This window comes from Euprymna scolopes, chromosome 31 (genome assembly GCF_053919585.1).
Source record: "Euprymna scolopes isolate OS-2025 chromosome 31, ASM5391958v1, whole genome shotgun sequence".
Classification (NCBI taxonomy): Eukaryota; Metazoa; Mollusca; class Cephalopoda; order Sepiida; family Sepiolidae; genus Euprymna; species Euprymna scolopes.
The window spans coordinates 66,142,355-66,166,100 of record NC_136512.1 but is presented as its reverse complement, the minus strand read 5'-3'; the positions used below and the strand labels follow the sequence as shown (position 1 = coordinate 66,166,100).

The window sequence follows — 23,746 nt, the reverse complement described above, 5'->3', positions numbered from 1 at the left end:
CCTCTCAAGACTTGATTAGAACAACAAACCATCGAAAACTGTTCTGTCTACTGCAAACCAGTCACCTCTCAAGACTTGATTAGAACAACGAACAATCGAAAACTGTTCTGTCTACTGCAAACCAGTCACCTCTCAAGACTTGATTAGAACAACGAACCATCGAAAACTGTTCTGTCTACTGCAAACCAGTCACCTCTCAAGACTTGTTTAGAACAACGAACCATCGAAAACTGTTCTGTCTACTGCAAACCAGTCACCTCTCAAGACTTGATTAGAACAACGAACAATCGAAAACTGTGCTGTCTACTGCAAACCAGTCACCTCTCAAGACTTGATTAGAACAACGAACAATCGAAAACTGTTCTGTCTACTGCAAACCAGTCACCTCTCAAGACTTGATTAGAATAACGAACAATCGAAAACTGTTCTGTCTACTGCAAACAAGTCACCTCCCAGGACTTGTGTGTAACAATGAACCATCAGAAACTGTTCTGTCTACTGCAAACCAGTCACCTCTCAAGACTTGATTAGAACAACAGACAATGGAAAACTGTTCTGTCTACTGCAAACAAGTCACCTCCCAGGACTTGTGTGTAACAATTAACCATCAGAAACTGTTCTGTCTACTGCAAACCAGTCACCTCTATAGACTTGATTAGAACAACGAACCATCGGAAACTGTTCTGTCTACTGCAAACAAGTCACCTCCCAGGACTTGTGTGTAACAATGAACCATCAGAAACTGTTCTGTCTACTGCAAACCAGTCACCTCTCAAGACTTGATTAGAACAACGAACCATCGGAAACTGTTCTGTCTACTGCAAACCAGTCACCTCTCAAGACTTGATTAGAACAACGAACCATCGAAAACTGTTCTGTCTACTGCAAACAAGTCACCTCCCAGGACTTGTGTGTAACAATGAACCATCAGAAACTGTTCTGTCTACTGCAAACAAGTCACCTCTCAAGACTTGTTTAGAACAACGAACAATCGAAAACTGTTCTGTCTACTGCAAACCAGTCACCTCTCAAGACTTGTTTAGAACAACGAACCATCGAAAACTGTTCTGTCTACTGCAAACCAGTCACCTCTCAAGACTTGTTTAGAACAACGAACCATCGAAAACTGTTCTGTCTACTGCAAACCAGCCACCTCTCAAGATTTCATTAGAACAACGAACAATCGAAAACTGTTCTGTCTACTGCAAACCAGTCACCTCTCAAGACTTGATTAGAACAACGAACCATCGGAAACTGTTCTGTCTACTGCAAACAAGTCACCTCTCAAGACTTGATTAGAACAACGAACCATCGAAAACTGTTCTGTCTACTGCAAACAAGTCACCTCCCAGGACTTGTGTGTAACAATGAACCATCAGAAACTGTTCTGTCTACTGCAAACAAGTCACCTCTCAAGACTTGTTTAGAACAACGAACAATCGAAAACTGTTCTGTCTACTGCAAACCAGTCACCTCTCAAGACTTGTTTAGAACAACGAACCATCGAAAACTGTTCTGTCTACTGCAAACCAGTCACCTCTCAAGACTTGATTAGAACAACAAACAATCGAAAACTGTTCTGTCTACTGCAAACAAGTCACCTCCCAGGACTTGTGTGTAACAATGAACCATCAGAAACTGTTCTGTCTACTGCAAACCAGTCACCTCTCAAGACTTGATTAGAACAACGAACCATCGAAAACTGTTCTGTCTACTGCAAACAAATCACCTCCCAGGACTTGTGTGTAACAATGAACCATCAGAAACTGTTCTGTCTACTGCAAACCAGTCACCTCTCAAGACTTGATTAGAACAACGAACAATCGAAAACTGTTCTGTCCACTGCAAACCAGTCACCTCTCAAGACTTGATTAGAACAACGAACAATCGAAAACTGTTCTGTCTACTGCAAACAAGTCACCTCCCAGGACTTGTGTGTAACAATGAACCATCAGAAACTGTTCTGTCTACTGCAAACCAGTCACCTCTCAAGACTTGATTAGAACAACGAACAATCGAAAACTGTTCTGTCTACTGCAAACAAGTCACCTCACAGGACTTGTGTGTAACAATGAACCATCAGAAACTGTTCTGTCTACTGCAAACCAGTCACCTCTATAGACTTGATTAGAACAACGAACCATCGGAAACTGTTCTGTCTACTGCAAACAAGTCACCTCCCAGGACTTGTGTGTAACAATGAACCATCAGAAACTGTTCTGTCTACTGCAAACCAGTCACCTCTCAAGACTTGAATAGAACAACGAACCATCGGAAACTGTTCTGTCTACTGCAAACAAGTCACCTCTCAAGACTTGAATAGAACAACGAACCATCGAAAACTGTTCTGTCTACTGCAAACAAGTCACCTCCCAGGACTTGTGTGTAACAATGAACCATCAGAAACTGTTCTGTCTACTGCAAACCAGTCACCTCTCAAGACTTGATTAGAACAACGAACAATCGGAAACTGTTCTGTCTACTGCAAACAAGTCACCTCTCAAGACTTGATTAGAACAACGAACCATCGAAAACTGTTCTGTCTACTGCAAACAAGTCACCTCCCAGGACTTGTGTGTAACAATGAACCATCAGAAACTGTTCTGTCTACTGCAAACCAGTCACCTCTCAAGACTTGTTTAGAACAACGAACCATCGAAAACTGTTCTGTCTACTGCAAACCAGTCAGCTCTCAAGACTTGTTTAGAACAACGAACCATCAAAAACTGTTCTGTCTACTGCAAACCAGTCACCTCTCAAGACTTGATTAGAAATACGAACCATCGGAAACTGTTCTGTCTACTGCAAACAAGTCACCTCTCAAGACTTGATTAGAACAACGGACCATCGAAAACTGTTCTGTCTACTGCAAACCAGTCACCTCTCAAGACTTGTTTAGAACAACGAACCATCGAAAACTGTTCTGTCTACTGCAAACCAGTCACCTCTCAAGACTTGATTAGAACAACGAACCATCGAAAACTGTTCTGTCTACTGCAAACCAGTCACCTCTCAAGACTTGATTAGAACAACGAACCATCGAACACTGTTCTGTCTACTGCAAACCAGTCACCTCTCAAGACTTGATTAGAACAACGAACAATCGAAAACTGTTCTGTCTACTGCAAACCAGTCACCTCTCAAGACTTGTTTAGAACAACGAACAATCGAAAACTGTTCTGTCTACTGCAAACCAGTCACCTCTAAAGACTTGATTAGAACAACGAACAATCGAAAACAGTTCTGTCTACTGCAAACAAGTCACCTCTCAAGACTTGATTAGAACAACGAACCATCGAAAACTGTTCTGTCTACTGCAAACCAGTCACCTCTCAAGACTTGTTTAGAACAACGAACAATCGAAAACTGTTCTGTCTACTGCAAACCAGTCACCTCTCAAGACTTGTTTAGAACAACGAACAATCGAAAACTGTTCTGTCTACTGCAAACCAGTCACCTCTAAAGACTTGATTAGAACAACGAACAATCGAAAACAGTTCTGTCTACTGCAAACAAGTCACCTCTCAAGACTTGATTAGAACAACGAACAATCGAAAACTGTTCTGTCTACTGCAAACCAGTCACCTCTCAAGACTTGTTTAGAACAACGAACAATCGAAAACTGTTCTGTCTACTGCAAACCAGTCACCTCTAAAGACTTGATTAGAACAACGAACCATCGAAAACTGTTCTGTCTACTGCAAACCAGTCACCTCTCAAGACTTGATTAGAACAACGAACCATCGAAAACTGTTCTGTCTACTGCAAACAAATCACCTCCCAGGACTTGTGTGTAACAATGAACCATCAGAAACTGTTCTGTCTACTGCAAACAAGTCACCTCTCAAGACTTGATTAGAACAACGAACCATCGAAAACTGTTCTGTCTACTGCAAACAAATCACCTCCCAGGACTTGTGTGTAACAATGAACCATCAGAAACTGTTCTGTCTACTGCAAACCAGTCACCTCTCAAGACTTGATTAGAACAACGAACAATCGAAAACTGTTCTGTCCACTGCAAACCAGTCACCTCTCAAGACTTGATTAGAACAACGAACAATCGAAAACTGTTCTGTCTACTGCAAACAAGTCACCTCCCAGGACTTGTGTGTAACAATGAACCATCAGAAACTGTTCTGTCTACTGCAAACCAGTCACCTCTCAAGACTTGATTAGAACAACGAACAATCGAAAACTGTTCTGTCTACTGCAAACAAGTCACCTCACAGGACTTGTGTGTAACAATGAACCATCAGAAACTGTTCTGTCTACTGCAAACCAGTCACCTCTATAGACTTGATTAGAACAACGAACCATCGGAAACTGTTCTGTCTACTGCAAACAAGTCACCTCCCAGGACTTGTGTGTAACAATGAACCATCAGAAACTGTTCTGTCTACTGCAAACCAGTCACCTCTCAAGACTTGAATAGAACAACGAACCATCGGAAACTGTTCTGTCTACTGCAAACAAGTCACCTCTCAAGACTTGAATAGAACAACGAACCATCGAAAACTGTTCTGTCTACTGCAAACAAGTCACCTCCCAGGACTTGTGTGTAACAATGAACCATCAGAAACTGTTCTGTCTACTGCAAACCAGTTACCTCTAAAGACTTGATTAGAACAACGAACAATCGGAAACTGTTCTGTCTACTGCAAACAAGTCACCTCTCAAGACTTGATTAGAACAACGAACCATCGAAAACTGTTCTGTCTACTGCAAACAAGTCACCTCCCAGGACTTGTGTGTAACAATGAACCATCAGAAACTGTTCTGTCTACTGCAAACCAGTCACCTCTCAAGACTTGTTTAGAACAACGAACCATCGAAAACTGTTCTGTCTACTGCAAACCAGTCAGCTCTCAAGACTTGTTTAGAACAACGAACCATCAAAAACTGTTCTGTCTACTGCAAACCAGTCACCTCTCAAGACTTGATTAGAAATACGAACCATCGGAAACTGTTCTGTCTACTGCAAACAAGTCACCTCTCAAGACTTGATTAGAACAACGGACCATCGAAAACTGTTCTGTCTACTGCAAACCAGTCACCTCTCAAGACTTGTTTAGAACAACGAACCATCGAAAACTGTTCTGTCTACTGCAAACCAGTCACCTCTCAAGACTTGATTAGAACAACGAACCATCGAAAACTGTTCTGTCTACTGCAAACCAGTCACCTCTCAAGACTTGATTAGAACAACGAACCATCGAACACTGTTCTGTCTACTGCAAACCAGTCACCTCTCAAGACTTGATTAGAACAACGAACAATCGAAAACTGTTCTGTCTACTGCAAACCAGTCACCTCTCAAGACTTGTTTAGAACAACGAACAATCGAAAACTGTTCTGTCTACTGCAAACCAGTCACCTCTAAAGACTTGATTAGAACAACGAACAATCGAAAACAGTTCTGTCTACTGCAAACAAGTCACCTCTCAAGACTTGATTAGAACAACGAACCATCGAAAACTGTTCTGTCTACTGCAAACCAGTCACCTCTCAAGACTTGTTTAGAACAACGAACAATCGAAAACTGTTCTGTCTACTGCAAACCAGTCACCTCTCAAGACTTGTTTAGAACAACGAACAATCGAAAACTGTTCTGTCTACTGCAAACCAGTCACCTCTAAAGACTTGATTAGAACAACGAACAATCGAAAACAGTTCTGTCTACTGCAAACAAGTCACCTCTCAAGACTTGATTAGAACAACGAACAATCGAAAACTGTTCTGTCTACTGCAAACCAGTCACCTCTCAAGACTTGTTTAGAACAACGAACAATCGAAAACTGTTCTGTCTACTGCAAACCAGTCACCTCTAAAGACTTGATTAGAACAACGAACCATCGAAAACTGTTCTGTCTACTGCAAACCAGTCACCTCTCAAGACTTGATTAGAACAACGAACCATTGAAAACTGTTCTGTCTACTGCAAACAAATCACCTCCCAGGACTTGTGTGTAACAATGAACCATCAGAAACTGTTCTGTCTACTGCAAACAAGTCACCTCTCAAGACTTGATTAGAACAACGAACCATCGAAAACTGTTCTGTCTACTGCAAACAAATCACCTCCCAGGACTTGTGTGTAACAATGAACCATCAGAAACTGTTCTGTCTACTGCAAACCAGTCACCTCTCAAGACTTGATTAGAACAACGAACAATCGAAACCTGTTCTGTCTACTGCAAACCAGTCACCTCTCAAGACTTGATTAGAACAACGAACAATCGAAAACTGTTCTGTCTACTGCAAACAAGTCACCTCCCAGGACTTGTGTGTAACAATGAACCATCAGAAACTGTTCTGTCTACTGCAAACCAGTCACCTCTCAAGACTTGATTAGAACAACGAACAATCGAAAACTGTTCTGTCTACTGCAAACAAGTCACCTCCCAGGACTTGTGTGTAACAATGAACCATCAGAAACTGTTCTGTCTAGTGCAAACCAGTCACCTCTATAGACTTGATTAGAACAACGAACCATCGGAAACTGTTCTGTCTACTGCAAACAAGTCACCTCCCAGGACTTGTGTGTAACAATGAACCATCAGAAACTGTTCTGTCTACTGCAAACCAGTCACCTCTCAAGACTTGATTAGAACAACGAACCATCGGAAACTGTTCTGTCTACTGCAAACAAGTCACCTCTCAAGACTTGATTAGAACAACGAACCATCGAAAACTGTTCTGTCTACTGCAAACAAGTCACCTCCCAGGACTTGTGTGTAACAATGAACCATCAGAAACTGTTCTGTCTACTGCAAACCAGTCACCTCTCAAGACTTGTTTAGAACAACGAACCATCGAAAACTGTTCTGTCTACTGCAAACCAGTCACCTCTCAAGACTTGATTAGAACAACGAACCATCGAAAACTGTTCTGTCTACTGCAAACCAGTCACCTCTCAAGACTTGTTTAGAACAATGAACCATCGAAAACTGTTCTGTCTACTGCAAACCAGTCACCTCTCAAGACTTGTTTAGAACAATGAACCATCGAAAACTGTTCTGTCTACTGCAAACCAGTCACCTCTCAAGACTTTTTGAGAACAACGAACCATCAAAAACTGTTCTGTCTACTGCAAACCAGTCACCTCTCAAGACTTGTTTAGAACAACGAACCATCGAAAACTGTTCTGTCTACTGCAAACCAGTAACCTCTCAAGACTTGTTTAGAACAATGAACCATCGAAAACTGTTCTGTCTACTGCAAACCAGTCACCTCTCAAGACTTTTTGAGAACAACGAACCATCAAAAACTGTTCTGTCTACTGCAAACCAGTCACCTCTCAAGACTTGTTTAGAACAACGAACCATCGAAAACTGTTCTGTCTACTGCAAACCAGTCACCTCTCAAGACTTGATTAGAACAACGAACCATCGAAAACTGTTCTGTCTACTGCAAACCAGTCACCTCTCAAGACTTGTTTAGAACAATGAACCATCGAAAACTGTTCTGTCTACTGCAAACCAGTCACCTCTCAAGACTTGTTTAGAACAATGAACCATCGAAAACTGTTCTGTCTACTGCAAACCAGTCACCTCTCAAGACTTTTTGAGAACAACGAACCATCAAAAACTGTTCTGTCTACTGCAAACCAGTCACCTCTCAAGACTTGTTGAGAACAACGAACCATCGAAAACTGTTCTGTCTACTGCAAACCAGTCACCTCTCAAGACTTGTTTAGAACAACGAACCATCGAAAACTTTTCTGTCTACTGCAAACCAGTCACCTCCCAGGACTGGTGTGTAACAATGAACCATCAGAAACTGTTCTGTCTACTGCAAACCAGTCACCTCTCAAGACTTGATTAGAACAACGAACCATCGGAAACTGTTCTGTCTACTGCAAACCAGTCACCTCTTAAGACTTGTTGAGAACAACGAACCATCAAAAACTGTTCTGTCTACTGCAAACCAGTCACCTCTCAAGACTTGTTTAGAACAAAGAACCATCGGAAACTGTTCTGTCTACTGCAAACCAGTCACCTCTCAAGACTTGATTAGAACAACGAACCATCGAAAACTGTTCTGTCTACTGCAAACAAGTCACCTCCCAGGACTTGTGTGTAACAATGAACCATCAGAAACTGTTCTGTCTACTGCAAACCAGTCACCTCTCAAGACTTGTTTAGAACAACGAACCATCGAAAACTGTTCTGTCTACTGCAAACCAGTCACCTCTCAAGACTTGATTAGAACAACGAACCATCGGAAACTGTTCTGTCTACTGCAAACCAGTCACCTCTCAAAACTTGTTTAGAACAACGAACCATCGGAAACATTTCTGAAACTAAACATGGCTTACACTTCTAGATTTCTCCAGCTCATTCCCAGTTGTTTGTGTCAATTTTAGTCACCTTGAGGGTGGATTTAACCTGTACATCAAGGCTGAGATTACAACCACTTTGTAAGTCATGTGATGGGTAGATTGCTGAATACTGTTTTATGCAGTTTTCCATATGATGCATGAACAGCTCTGATTCTACTCTCAATGTCTTTCTCAGTCCTAGCATTTGATGATTGTTGATTGACATTTTTTAGTTCTAGTCCCTTATGGTTATTGTGCCATCAGAAAGGTTTTCATGTTCAGGACAGGGTTGAAATATTTTGGTCTTTGCTACGTTGATGCTGAGCCCATATTTTATATAAGCTCTTAATAATTTGACTGTTGACATTTGTAGCGCTCCAATAGTACTAACTGGGAGTACAGTTGTTGTCGCTGGCATATTGCAGCTTATTGGTTTGTACGAGTTCTGGACCTATATATATATATAGGCATAAGCCTGATGAATCCTAGCATGGATGAAATGTGGAATATTCTGTGTAGCTTAATTGCCATATATATTTTATAACTTACTACCTGGCTCTATCTCTGTATTGAGCACTGTTGAAGTAAATACTTAAAGTTTACGCATAACTTTGTACTTTCGTATACCAATTTATGTGATTAAATGAAGTAGTTATATATATATATATATATATATATATATATATATATATATATATATAAGGTTTTTTATTTTCATCCTTATGTAGTTGAATTCTGTTTTAAAATTGAAGACTTTTGCGAAATCGGCTTATGCAAGTGCTAAGTCTATTTAACAACTTTAGTTAATGCCTTTTTTTTTTTTTTTTTTTTTCATCCTTATATAAATGAATTCTCTTTTGTCATTATAAACTTTTTAGAAATCGGATTATGTAGGTGCTAAGTCTGCAATAGGTTAAAGTTCATTTTTTGTTTTTTCCTTCCGGGAATTTAAACTGCATTCTTTATTTTTGCATTTTTTTTTATTTAAAGCTTCTTTAGACTATATATATATATATATATATATATATATATATATATATATATATATATATATTAGTGTTGTGCCGATGAATCGGAATCGGGAATCGGTTAAATCGGTAATTTTCGGGGAATCGGAATCGGAAAAATTTGTGTATAATTTCCGATTCCAAAATCGATTCTTTAAATATTTTTCAAAAGTTAATTTTCAATTGCTTGTACCGATTATAAATATTTATTTCTTTTAAACTATTAGTAAAACTAAACTCTATAGATCTACGTACTCGTTATAGAATGAAGTTCTCATAACAAAATCACGTAATTTCATTAAATAGTTTTTGTTTTACGCTCCCTTGACTAATTATCGCAGTTTTTTAGGAAGATTCCGAATTTCCCAAATAGTTTTTCCGGCATAAAATAAAAACTATTTGATGAAATTACGTGATTTTTTTATGAGAACTTCATTCCATAACGAGTACGTAGAATATATATATATTTTTATTTTTCGTTTTTTAACATAGTGTAAACTGCACAAGCACCCTTTTTTAATACGTGAAGACAGTTTAGAGCTTCATCCTAGATCTAAAAATAATTTGGTTTTTAGTGGGTTTACAAATATCGTCCAAAAGTAGAATTTCAATGAGGGGGGACTTTTAAATGTAAATATAATTTATTTTTCATTCTGAAAAATTTCTAAATGTTTTCTCTTTATCTATTTTATCCAGACTTTGATAAATTGATTGTGAGATATTCATGTATATTTTTAACTTTTCCGAAACCCCGAGAAAAATGCGACGGTGTCAGACAATGTGGCTCCAGGAAAATAAAATAAAACTCTATTCGTTTGAAATCTTTTCATATTAAACTCCTTGAGAAATTTGGCAAGTGGGTGTGAAAAAGTATTGTTGTCGAAACCAACGGCATCGAAGGTGTTAATTACCCCATAATACTTTCAACTCAACTTTTGAGTGAGATTGGCGGGCTTCAGCGAGGCTTCCGTGATATATATATATATATATATATATATATATATATATATATATATATATCACGGAGGCCTCGGCTTCAGGCGGCATTGGCGCCGTCGTAGCAATCCTTAAGTATAAACATAAACAATACCGGCAGAATCAAAGAAAATCACACTGGAAGCATATTTCAAATTAAATCAAAGGCCAAGCCTTTTCACAATTTTACCCATTCCTTGTTGGTCCCCCCGATTTATCGGAGAGGGACTATAGTTTTCAGTGGCGTTCGTCCGTCCGTTCGTCCGGATGATTCCCGGATAACCGTCCATTACTTTTTTCTGAAATTTTGCCACAAGTTTAGCCTCCAATACGTAGATGTGCACAACATCGAGTTTTTTTTAAAGAAAACTCTCGTTGCTCCCCCAGGGGCTGAAAAGGGGTCAAAAATGCCCAAAATGGCAAAAATGACACTTTTGGCCCCATAACTTTTTTCCCGTCCATTAGATTTTACTTAAACTTGTCCAAAATGTGAAGGCAATTGTTGCAAATGTAAATTCAGTATCGCTGACCCTGGCAAAACTCCGGGAACTTTTAGGGCTAAAAACCACCCCTTTTTTAGGCTCTTTTTTTCATATTTGTCTAAAATGTGATTATGTATCTCTATTTAGTGTTTTTTATGGTGCTGAACTCAAATTTACATGTCTTAAGGCCTGAAACATAGCCGTTTGTCCATTTTTACAAGTAATCAGCTCCCCCATGGGGGCAAAAGAGGTAAAAAAAAATACCTCAAAATGACTCTAAATAGACAAAATTGACATATTTTTCAGAATAACTTTTCCTCCATTCATTAGATTTTTCTGAAACTTGGCAAAACCATGGGCATACCTGATATACACCTGATGGAAGTATCACTGACCCTGGGAAAAATCAGAGTCACAAGCCCTGGAGGTTTTAGGGCTAATATTGGGTGTGGAGCAAAAGTTGAACTTAGTCATTTTTCTGAAAACTTGAAAAAATTTTTTTCACTCAAAATTGTTTTTTTATCAGTTATGTATCACTTTTTTTATCACTTTATTCGATCCCCCCTCCTCACATAGAGGGGGACCATGCATGCACGGCTTGTTATATTTGTCAATACCGATTGCCGAGTGAGGGAGCAGCAAACATACCGACAAAACCCAACACTTTTATATTCTACTTTTCATTTAATTAGCAATAATGTTTGATATTATTTTTCTGGGCAAAATATTTCTTTAATTTTAGACAATTCTTTCGCTACTTTGAAAATAAACTGCATTCTTCTAAAGGTTACGAGCGAATTTTCGCAAAGTTTCAATTTTTGTTTTGTTTATTTTACGCATATAAAATAAGTTTAGATCTTCTTTAGTTTTACTAATAGTTTAAAAGAAAGAAATATTTATAATCGGTACAAACAATTGAAAATGAACTTTTTAAAAATATTAAAAGAATCGATTTGGGAATCGAAAATTAGGCACAAATTTTTCCGATTCCAATACCGATTCCGATACCCCCAAAATTACCGATTTATCCGATTCCCGATTCCGATTAATCGACACAACACTAATATAAAACGATTAGGAATTTAAAATAGACGGTCAGTTTCACAAATAAATATAACGTAACATGAGCTGTAGTGTGTTACCAATTTTAAATTATGTGCGCTTATTGGGGATAGGGTGTCTACTTTTTAAGCGATTACACATGGTTTTACAACGTTGCAAACCGAACTTAATTTAGTGGGAAACACTTTAGTTAATATCCATAAAGAATTAGGATGGCCAGAAATGATGATCATTTTACGTTAAATTTATATTCGAAACTGATCTTACACTCTAAATTCTAAATGATCGCTTTTCTTTCCGCCAATTAAAAAAATGTTCTAACACGTAATCTATAAAAGTAATATTTCATTTTGGAATAGGGATTTAGCTGCGAGAGAAAGCACAGAAAGCTCACGCAATCTCACGTTAAAAATGGTTTTCATAATAGTAATATTATTATTTAGAAATTCGTTCGTAACAATGAGATGTGGCTTTGCTAAGTGGCGTTGTTAAATATATTGTTCTTACATCGTTTTCTTATTTTGCCTACCAATCTTCGAATATTTTCCACTATTGATGTAAGTAGCATGTTATACAGTGAATACGAACTGGTACAATATAGCTTTGTTTTAAAATCAAAATAAATGTTTTGTTGTGTTACAATTTTTAATCAATTACAAGGCAAACATTTGAGATAAAATATACGCGGACATTAACCAGGGGTTTATGTAATAATTTGAAAATTTACGAAAAAACAAACAAAAAAAAATCTCTAATTAAATATGTATAAATTTTACAAGAATCGGAATCGGGAATCGGATCGGAATCGGAAATTTTGAACGGAATCGGGAAAAATTTTGGCATCGTCCCATCACTAATATATATATATATATACATACATACTATACTCCCGTGACCCGTTGGGTCAGTATGTTATATTAGCTATGGAATTCATGTATGAGCGTGACACTTGTGATGTAAAGAAAATAGTTTTATTTTTTGACATAACAGAAACATTTCTATGAAAGTATATCAAAATGAAAAAAGAATATAGATAGATTTCTATGAGTCGTTCTGTTTATTATAATTGATTATTTTGGAAAAAAAAAAAATTTACAATCACTGAATTATAAATGGTTGGCCATACTTATAGGTAAATGTGCACTGAACAGATACCATAATACTTATTATAGTTCAATTCAAATTTTGATATATCTGCTTTTTTTTACATCGTTCATTTCTGTATTAGATTTAAGTTATTTTAAACCCCACTCTTCCCATGTTAAATAATAATTTTGAAATAATAACATTAATATTTCAGCATCCTAATTGTTCTTTTGGTTTTTTTTTTCGCGTTTAAATTATCCAAATAAATAATTGTTAATACTGTCTGCTTTTTTTTTTTTTTTTTTTTTTTTTTTTTTTTACATCGTTCATTTCTGTATTATGTTGAAGTTATTTTAAACCCCACTCTTCCCATGTTAAATAATAATTTCGAAATAACGTTAATATTTCAGTGCGCAGGTCATGCACGCATGCGCAACTGGATGTCGTAAACCACGAAGTGGGTTACATACATCGTTATAAGATCATTTAAGTTTTATATATATATATATATATATATATATATTAGATGGTTGTAGGCTCAATCCAAGACTAGGGGCAGGTGCTAGTCTAGCCACACTGATGAGTTGTGGTACAACGAAACAGTACTATATGTGGATGACTATTAAGTCCCCCCCCCCTTTGGTTTGAGCACGGTTGCAAATGTATTTTAACCTGATGCTTTGTTCGGTAATTAAACGAAGCTCACTGTCTGTTTTTTTGTAAACAAACTAGCAGTTCAAGCACTGTGAAGCGATGGACAAGTGCTTATTTAATAGGCACTCTCTAACATGCTAGACAACTACTAACACCCGAAAGTATCCTGTACCTCTATAAGGCCACCATTCGCCCATGTATGGAGTATTGCTGTCACATTTGGGCTGGTGCATCTGCAACTAGTCTCTCGCTCCTTGACAAGGTTCAAAAGAGAGTCGCAAACCTGATAGGCCCTGAACTGGCATCTAAGCTTCAGCCTCTGTCCCATCGACGAAATGTTGCATCCCTCTGCCTGTTCTACAAGTATTTTAGTGGTGAATGCTCTGACGAACTGCAATCACTTGTGCCCCCACGACGTGAACACCCTCGACAAACCAGACAGGCTGCTAAATCCCACTCCCACACTGTAGAGATCCCTAGATGTAAAAGATCTTTCTACTCCAATAGTTTCTTCCCCAGAACCGCTAGACTTTTTTATTTTATTTTTTATTATTCAATTTTAACCCCAAACAAGGCATAGTGCCACTTTGAAGCAGGGGGCTACTATTAGGGACTTAATTAGCGGGGTCATTATGAAGGGAGATGAGTAGAAAGATGTTTGTTAACATTACACTTGAACTTCTGCATATCAGTGCAGTTGGGAAAGCAGAATCCCGGAAGGGAGTTCCAAAGACCCGCAGTTCTGGGGAAGAAACTATTGGAGTAAAAGGCTTTCTTGCACCTAGGGATCTCTACTGTAAAGGGATGAGACTTAGTAGCTTGTCAGGGGTAGTTACGTCGGGGAGGTACAAGTGTTTGCAGTTCGTCAGAGCATTCACCATTAAAGTATTTGTAGAACAGGCAGAGGGATGCAACATCTCGTCGATGGGACAGAGGCTGAAGCCTAGATGACAGTTCAGGACCTATCAGGTTGGCGACTCTCTTTTGAACCCTGTCCAGGAGCGAGAGACAAGCAGCAGATGCACCAGCCCAGATGTGACAACAGTACTCCATATATGGGCGAATGGTGGCCTTATAGAGGTATAGGATACTGTCAGGCGTAAGTAGCTTTCTAGCACGGTAGAGGGAGCCAACCTTCCTTGCAGCAGCCTTGGCAATGCTCTCAATGTATCTATTCCAGTTCATATTCCCTGTAAACGTTAGGCCGAGGAGTTTAAAAGAAGTACTTTCAGGCAATGTGTTATGATGTTCTTGGCCATTGCTATAGGTGGTAGAGAATGTTTCTTGTAGTTATTGAAGGAAACAAGCTTAATCTTAGCAGCATTGAATGTGACCAACCATTTTTGCCCCCATTCCACTACAGATTGGAGATCATCCTCTAGTGTTTCTGCCATTTCCTTGGATATGTGTTCATTTGTTTTCCCCTCATATCTGTTATAGAGAGTGGTGTCATCGGCAAATATACCCATCTCCGAAACAATTTTATCAGGGAGGTCATTTATGAATATCAGGAATAATAAGAGGTCCAAGGATAGACCCTTGAGGTACTCCCGCATTTATGTCATATTGTTTAGATGTACGACCGTCGAGGACAACTTTGATTTTTCTATTACTTAAGGATTTAATTACATTATGAATTCTCCCAGTGATTCCATATGATCCAATTTTCCTTAGAAGACCATCGTGCCATACCCTGTCAAAAGCCTTAGATATATCAAGGGCCACCGCTCTACCCTCCCGTTTTGTCCAATGAACGGTATATACGTTCAGGAACTACAGTTAAGATATCTGCTGCTAATTCCATTCCAGGTCCCTACTTCCCCAACAGTACTGATGTGCAGAAGTTCAAGTGTAACGTGAACCGACATCTTGCTGCCCAAATCCCTACATAGTACCCCAGTAGTTGTTGCCCCTGATAGTAGCCCCCTACACCAAAGTGGCAATTTGCCTTGTTTGGGGTAAAAAAAAAAAAACCCGAAAAAAACAAAACTTGATGAGAGACATTTGCAGGTACAAATTCATGGTCTTGGGGGTAGAGCTGCCAACTGTCAATGTGATGGTTGTAGGTTCGATTCATGACTGAGGAAAGATGCTAGTCTAGCCGTACTGATGAGTTGTGATTCAATGAAACAGTACTGTATGTGGATGACTATATAGATATATATATAGGTGTGTGTGTATGTGTGAAAATCAAATCACACTCAAATTTTATTTTTTAGCAGATATCTGAGTTTTTATTATATTATGTCTTACACATGTTTCATTATTAAGTCATATTGAATTCAACAAAACATGTTTAAAAACATTTTGGAAAAAAAGGTTTCGTGATTCAAGTTCTTTATATCTTCAAATATTTATTCATGGTGTTTGGTTTAGTTGTTTTGTAGAGGAAAATTGTTGTTTGTGTTTTTGGCTTTGCAGAACATGGAGTTTTCTAAATGGAAATGTAAAAAAAAAAAAAAATCAATGTTTAGTTCATTGAAGTCAGGAATAATTTCAATAATTTCAGACAGCCTGATTTGGTAGCACCAGGGAGCAGAGGTTAAAATAATAATGAGAGAGGGTGAGAGTGATAAATAGGACCTTAAGAGATAAATCACACAGTGAGTTAACAGATTTCCTCAACTTCCAAGGTCAAAGTGAAAGGCAAGGTCAAGTGGGACTGACCACACAAAACAAGTTCTAAAAATGCAGTGGCCACATGCAAACTCGACAATATAACAATCTTCTCGCAAAGAAATTTTAAAACAATGCAATTCTAATCTTATTAAGTGCAGACAATAAACAGTTGTGCTGGCTTTTAAATAATGAGAGCGAAATACTAATGGGTTAAAATAATAAAACAAAACATAAGTCACAATGAATTTGAAAGAATAACCTCCATTCTTTTCTGTTTCCCACACAAACTCAGGGTGTGTTTGTTTGTTGAAGTCATGACTAATACAGGCATGGTGTTTTAAGATGGGCTTGCTGCAATGAGTCATTTGCTGGTTACTTGAGATTGGAACTCTGTGACCAATTAAAGATAAGATAAAAACAAAGAACAACTTTTATTGCACATGCATGCAGATCTTAGGGTTCATGCTTGTGAGAGTTGGAGTCGGCTAAAAGCAGAGAGAGTAAAAGAGATCAGATGAGGAGGAGGGGTAGAAGGGATCAGAGGAGGAGGGGTAGACGAGATCAGAGGAGGAGGAGGAGGGGTAGACGAGATCAGAGGAGGAGGAGGAGGGGTAAAATACGTAAAAGGAGGAGTAGGAGATATAGATAGGAGGAGTAGGAGGTATAGATAGGAGGAGTAGGAGGTATAGATAGGAGGAGTAGGAGGTATAGATAGGAGGAGTAGGAATAGATAAGAGCAGGAGGAGGAGTAGGAATAGATAAGAGCAGGAGGAGGAGTAGGAATAGATAAGAGCAGGAGGAGGAGTAGGAATAGATAAGAGCAGGAGGAGGAGTAGGAATAGATAAGAGCAGGAGGAGGAGTAGGAATAGATAAGAGCAGGAGGAGGAGTAGGAATAGATAAGAGCAGGAGGAGGAGTAGGAATAGATAAGAGCAGGAGGAGGAGTAGGAATAGATAAGAGCAGGAGGAGGAGTAGGAATAGATAAGAGCAGGAGGAGGAGTAGGAATAGATAAGAGCAGGAGGAGGAGTAGGAATAGATAAGAGCAGGAGGAGGAGTAGGAATAGATAAGAGCAGGAGGAGGAGTAGGAATAGATAAGAGCAGGAGGAGGAGTAGGAATAGATAAGAGCAGGAGGAGGAGTAGGAATAGATAAGAGCAGGAGGAGGAGTAGGAATAGATAAGAGCAGGAGGAGGAGTAGGAATAGATAAGAGCAGGAGGAGGAGTAGGAATAGATAAGAGCAGGAGGAGGAGTAGGAATAGATAAGAGCAGGAGGAGGAGTAGGAATAGATAAGAGCAGGAGGAGAAGTAGGAATAGATAAGAGCAGGAGGAGAAGTAGGAATAGATAAGAGCAGGAGGAGGAGTAGGAATAGATAAGAGCAGGAGGAGGAGTAGGAATAGATAAGAGCAGGAGGAGGAGTAGGAATAGATAAGAGCAGGAGGAGGAGTAGAAGTAAGAGAGACAGTAAAATTACTAGCAAAAATGTTTCCAGTTGCATATTTTTGTTAATAAATATATATTATGTAAGTGTTATATTTGCTAATAAACAGCCGATTGTGACAATTTCTTGTTCACATATGCTATCCTCTCCCTCAAAAAAAAATAAAATAAAATAAAGGAAGAGGGTTAATGCCTTGGAGGATTGTCTCTTTTGAACAGAAAATATTCTACATCAACCTCCAAAAGGAGCGGTTAATGAAAATAAAGAATAATGTTTTTAAAAAATAATGCTATTTTTTTTTTAAAGCATCCAACTTGATTTGGCATTAAATGACATGAAAAAATTTGATATGCCATAAAATAAACAAAACAAAAAGAAATTTAATATAATTGTAATCTTTGGTGCGTCTTGGCATAACTATTAGGTTAGTGCAAAAATAATGTTTTTTGATGTTCAACTATATACATAAAAACATTATTTTTGCACCAACCTAATATCAAAAATAATTAAATTCGATTCTAAAATTATAGTAAGTTCATCTGTTACTGAGTAGACAAGTCTCATTCCAAGTTTCTGTGAATATAATATTTTTTTTTAAATTATATTTTTTGGAATTTTTTTTTAGATGAGGATTAATAAATTTGGATTTTTTGGACTACTATTCTCATTTTGGTTGAAGTAAAAGTTATAGACAGTGGACAGTAAGATATATGAAGTAACAACAACAAAACTAGCACATATGTTTGGCGACAATGATCTCTTAAGTAGTGATAATATAAAATTAAATACAATACGAGAACCATTGGTTATAAATAGAAGATCAAAACACCATTAATTGTGCAATAAAATTCTAAAACAATTCAAATATGTTTGATACTAAAAAAAAAAAGAATTAAAACAGCAAATTAAAATTACATTCTTGACATTTTAAAAAGAATTGTATTTCAAGACAAAAAATATAAATTAAATGAAGTGAAATGGACAATAAAATAGCTTTCTATATCATATGTCTCTTTGTCTGTCTATGCGTTTGTTCTCCTTTTTCTTTTTTTTAAACTACTGGGACAATCTGACCGAAATTTTGTATGGACCTTAAGGTACAGCAAACTAAGTATTATGGTATCTACACAGTGTACAGTGAGGGATTAATAGAGATCAGTATTTAATGCAAAAATGAAGACAATTTGGCATATTCCAAGTCAATGGCATATAATATTTTAACATTTTTAATGGACAAGTTTACATATTTATTTCCAAATAGCTTTCCCATTTGTTTTTAAATGTAAAATTCATTAATTTTTAATTATTCAGCATCTATATATTAATATGATAGTGTGTTATTTTTTTTGTCACGCTTATATCCGGATTGTTTAATTGTTATGTACTTCCATTTCTTGTAATAAATAATAATTTTACCAAGAATTCTTCATAAGTTTTGATTTCGGTTTCAATTATAGCTGATGGCACTTAAGTCATTTATCTTTTTTTATAAATAATTTTATCAAGACTTCATAAGATTTGGTTTCGATTATGGCTGAAAGGACTCAAATTACATTATTTATATATATATATATATATATATATATATATATATATATACACACACACACATATTTTTTCATATTTTATTTCGGTTCAAGCTAATGCACCCAAGTCATATGGATATATTTTTTTTTTATTTTTGAAATCGCAACTTTATAATATATAAAAATCAATGGAACATTAACTCTATAATAATATATACAAAATCTGCAAGAATTAAAATATCATATTTAAGAATACTTTACAACCGGGCTTTGTCGGGCGTTCATGCTAGCTTAGATAAATACTTTTGTAATTTTAACAAAAAAGCTACAATAATATCAGAGCGTCTCCATTTGCACTGAACATCTACAGAATGCCAACATCATTATATTACATATGAGTGTCCTGTGAAATTACCACAGGTCCCACTAGTTTATATTATTGGTATTATTAAAACTATTTTTCTCATCTTGAGTGTTATTCTTATTTTTCGATTGATGTAACCTCCGGCCTTCTTCAGGTACATCTTGTCGAACTTGAAAATTGTTCTGTCGAATTTGGGATCTGTACAGAATTTCAAATGGAACCCTTTATTTAAATCCTCAGAGGTAGATTGCTCTCATTCCATCAGCCATGACCGAGTAGAAATCTTAAGTAATTTGTAATTATACTTTTAGTATCACCCATCCTGAGGATTGCACCTTCGACCTTCAGAAGACTCATTTAGAAGTGATTATTACTTTAGCACTTAATTATTTCTGCCACGGACTGTTGCAGTCAAAACATTTAAAATAAGATTAAAGATGAAAATAGTAGTCCAAAAAAATAGAAACAGTCAATCCTCATCTAAAAAATTCTGAAAGATATTTATTTGGTTTTAATTTGTTTAATTACTGTAGTATGAAATTTTTAACACAGATATTTTAAGTAGGTTGGCTTCTATCACGAGAATAAATGTGGTATTATGGCGAACGCAATGATTCTAGACAAAGTAGAAAAGACAGAATAACCAACGATCCCCTCCTACACACACAGTAGATGACCTTGTGCCGAATTTGTTAAAATATATATTTTATATTCTTTTTTGCGAATAAAGTAAAGTGTAGTATCTGTTCTGATTATAACATTGTCGTTAGCATATAGACTGTCGCAAGGAAACAGATGAATGGAAGAAATTTGCCTTTTTTTTCTTTAACAAAAGCCTTTATATTTGGTATTTCCAACAACACATTTTTTTTAAAATATTTAAACAGTTCATTTCTCCTCCATCCGTGTGTGACATTTTTGTCTCTGCTGTGACGTCACCCACGTGTCTCAAACATGTGCTTCTCTTGTCACATCTTGAACATCCCTCTTTCTCCTGCTATGTGTTCTTTTGCCTCTGCTATAACGTAATTTCACACAGCTAGCTTGGTCATTTGCATATCTTTAGAAGGTTGCTGCTGTTACCAGCATCAGTGGTTCTGCTACATATATGCTAAACTTCATCTCATCTACCGTCGATCAGTGAAGGAGAAATCCTTCCAGATTGAGGCAATTTTTTTTTTTAATTTCTGTGTCAATTCAGGGTAAACACTTTTAGAAAACTGAATTTTTCACACATTAATAATTGACCGTGTTTCTAACTCCATTCCTGTGGGGTGGCAAGTAAATAGGAACGGACAATTATGTTGTAACCAACAATATTTTATACACAACGACAAGGTTAAAATTGTAATTCTTTAACTGTATAATTGCTACTGACTTTGCATGTTTTCATTTTAATAATTTCCGTCAATAAAATAGTTTTTTAGATTGTTCACAAATCAAAAATAATTCTAGTGACTTATTTCAACCCAAACAAGACACTGTGCCACTTTGTCGTGCGGAGCTACTATTTGTGATCCAAACTACAAGGATACTGTGTAGGGAGTTGAGCAGTAAGATGTCTGCTTACATTATACTCAAGCTTTTGCATGTCAGTACAGTCAAGGAAGAAGGGACCAAGAAGAAAAGTTTGTTTGGGGGGGGGGAATAAACTATTAGAATAGAAGGCTTTTCGGTTCTAGGGATCTCTACTGTGCAGGGGTGAGATTTTACTGCTTATCGGGTTAGTCGAAGGTATTTACATCAAAACGGTACAAGTGCCTGGAGTTCGTCGGAGCACATTCAATTAAAGTACTAGTAAAACAGATACAGAAACGCAACACTTCGGCAATGCACCCCCCTCCCCAGGTGTTGCAGCAATGCTTCATGAATAAGTGAATGATAGCCTTGTAGAGATATAGGATACTCTCAGGCATGAAGCTTCACTGTAGAAATCTAGGGATCTCTACAGTGAAGAGGTGGCTCTTTTTTGTTTTAATTTTCTTATCACTTTGTTTTTGCTGGGGATGAGGCATTCTACCGGATGTCAAACATTCTCCTGTTAGTTTAGTTACTCCAACCGAGAGATCTTTTTAAGATTCTAACTGTCCCCTAAAGTGCTATTGTTTGTATTTTTCTTGCACTTGGTTCACCTGGTATATTTGCCAGACAGTTTTTGAAATTCTTTTTCATTAGCCTGATTGCTCCCATAATGACTGGTATGATTGATACCTTCTTAAGATTCCAGTTTCTTTTCATGTCGTACATAAGTCTTTGGTATTTTCAGTATGAGCCAATCAACGCAGTGGAAGCACTTGGACTCATCACCTCCAAAGAAGGCAAAGGTGCAGCCCTTCACTGACAAGGTCATGCTTACAGTCTTCTAGGGCCAAACAAAAACAGTCAATAGAGCTGCAGTAAATGATAGGAGAAATGCGTAAATCTGGGTGGTTCCTCTGTAGTAAAAGACTAATAACTGTGCCAATTTTTCATTGCTCTATTTCTATGAAATGTGGGTCAGCATGTATAAACCATTATATATGATACTGTTTAATTTGTGACATTGCTTCTTGGCCCACTTGATCAGGAGGAGGACAGAAGATGCTGCATGATCCTGCATCACAGGTATGAATGAATCTTTGGTCACAAGCACCAATTATGATGTTGCCTGGAGGTCACACCTGCAAGAGTTGCCTCCAGTCAGTCACAAAGTCTATTGCATCCTGAGCCACGCTCACCAAATATGACAATGTCACACTCACCAATATACCTATGTCAGATTCTTGCTTGTCTGTGGATGCAATCACTCGGATGATGCTGTTCAGTTTTGAAAGATTTATTACAAGGAGATGAACAGACAGAGAAAAATAAGAGAGACAGCTTACTGACAGAGAGAGAGAGAGAAATAGAGAGACAGACAAACAGAAAATCAATATTTCACATGGATTAATCTATATAAATAAAACAATAGGTGTGTGTGTGTGTGTGTGTGTGTGTGTGTGTGTGTGTGTGTGTGTGTGTGTGTGTGTAAGTGTAAATATTTAACCAATAGACTTTTAAACTACTGGTTGCATAACACTGAAATTAACAGGAAATTGTAATCATATACCAAGGATGGTTTATAATGAGTAAAATCTTTGTTTGGATGAATGAATAACGTGTACAGAAATATATCAGCAAGTTTAAATGCAAAATGTTCATTTCAACTTGCCAACATATTCTTATTTCTGTGCATGCTCAATTCATTTATTCAAGTCGTTTAATATTAAATCTTTCTATATGTATATATAGATAGATAGATACATAGATAAGAGAAAGAAAATTACAATCAAAATTTATTGTTCGACTGAATACTCCAAAAAACAATTTACAAAGTCCTTATTCCATGGAGTTTCAAAGAATGCTATTCTTGTTATTCTTCTTATCAGAAGACTTAAAGAAATCAGCAAATTATATTTGTAGCAATGCTAGATTTTGCTAGTTAAGGCATTAAGTGAAACTGCAATTTATTGTAGTTATAAATTGCCAAATAAAAAAGTGAAAAAATGTTGGATATGTGAAAAAATAATATAAAAACAAACCGCGTATAATATTTAAGCTTGTATGAAAATCCTCTCAAGTTGATCCGAAATGCAAAATAGTTCTTTAGAGAGAATGGATTCCAATACAAGTCCAGCATGACAATGCATATAATCCGATTGGAAAGCCTTCAAAACAGCTGAAATAATGAAAATTGTTTTTTTCCGGGCAATGCAGTAGCCCAAAGAGAAGTCTGTCCCCAGTCAAATGGGATCTAATAGTAGAAAGAGAGAAACCAGTATGAGAACCTTCATCATCGACTTAAGGTTCTCATACTGGTTTTCTCTCTTTTTGTCCAAATTAGAATAAGGATTCAAGATGTAGGGTTTAGTAGTAGGTAAGTATTTCTTTCAAAACTCTGCGGATTAAGGACAATCCACTTAATTTGTGTTTCCTTTTTGAAAATTAAATATGTTTTTAACTCTTCTTAAAGTGTTTTTAACATGTTTTTTAATTATTTTTTCTTATATATATATATATATATATACTAGCAGGACTCATTAACTGGCATTGCCCAATGGAAGCATACCACCCTCCTTTGTAAAAAAATAAACTACGGCTTACTATGTTAAGAATGAGTTTCGGAATAGACACCTAATCTTCTCATGTATTTTGGAATAGACACCCCAACCTCACCATGGTAAGAA

At 37.0% G+C, this 23,746-nt stretch overlaps 1 protein-coding gene across 2 annotated transcripts in view; it reads right to left on the bottom strand.

Moving 5' to 3' along the window:
- The window catches only part of LOC145255777 (mediator of RNA polymerase II transcription subunit 21-like), a 57,640-nt gene that overhangs the window by 19,745 nt on the left and 14,149 nt on the right, over nt 1-23,746 (bottom strand). Inside the window, exon 1 of one of the 2 annotated variants that reach the window (XM_080114439.1) lies at nt 16,468-16,576. The exons of the other annotated variant lie outside the window; for it this stretch is intronic. Within the exon in view, the coding sequence (XP_079970565.1) occupies nt 16,468-16,539 (72 nt within the window). The 5' untranslated portion in view covers nt 16,540-16,576. Of the gene's footprint in view, nt 1-16,467; nt 16,577-23,746 lie in introns of those variants that run through there. 2 annotated transcript variants of the gene reach the window in all.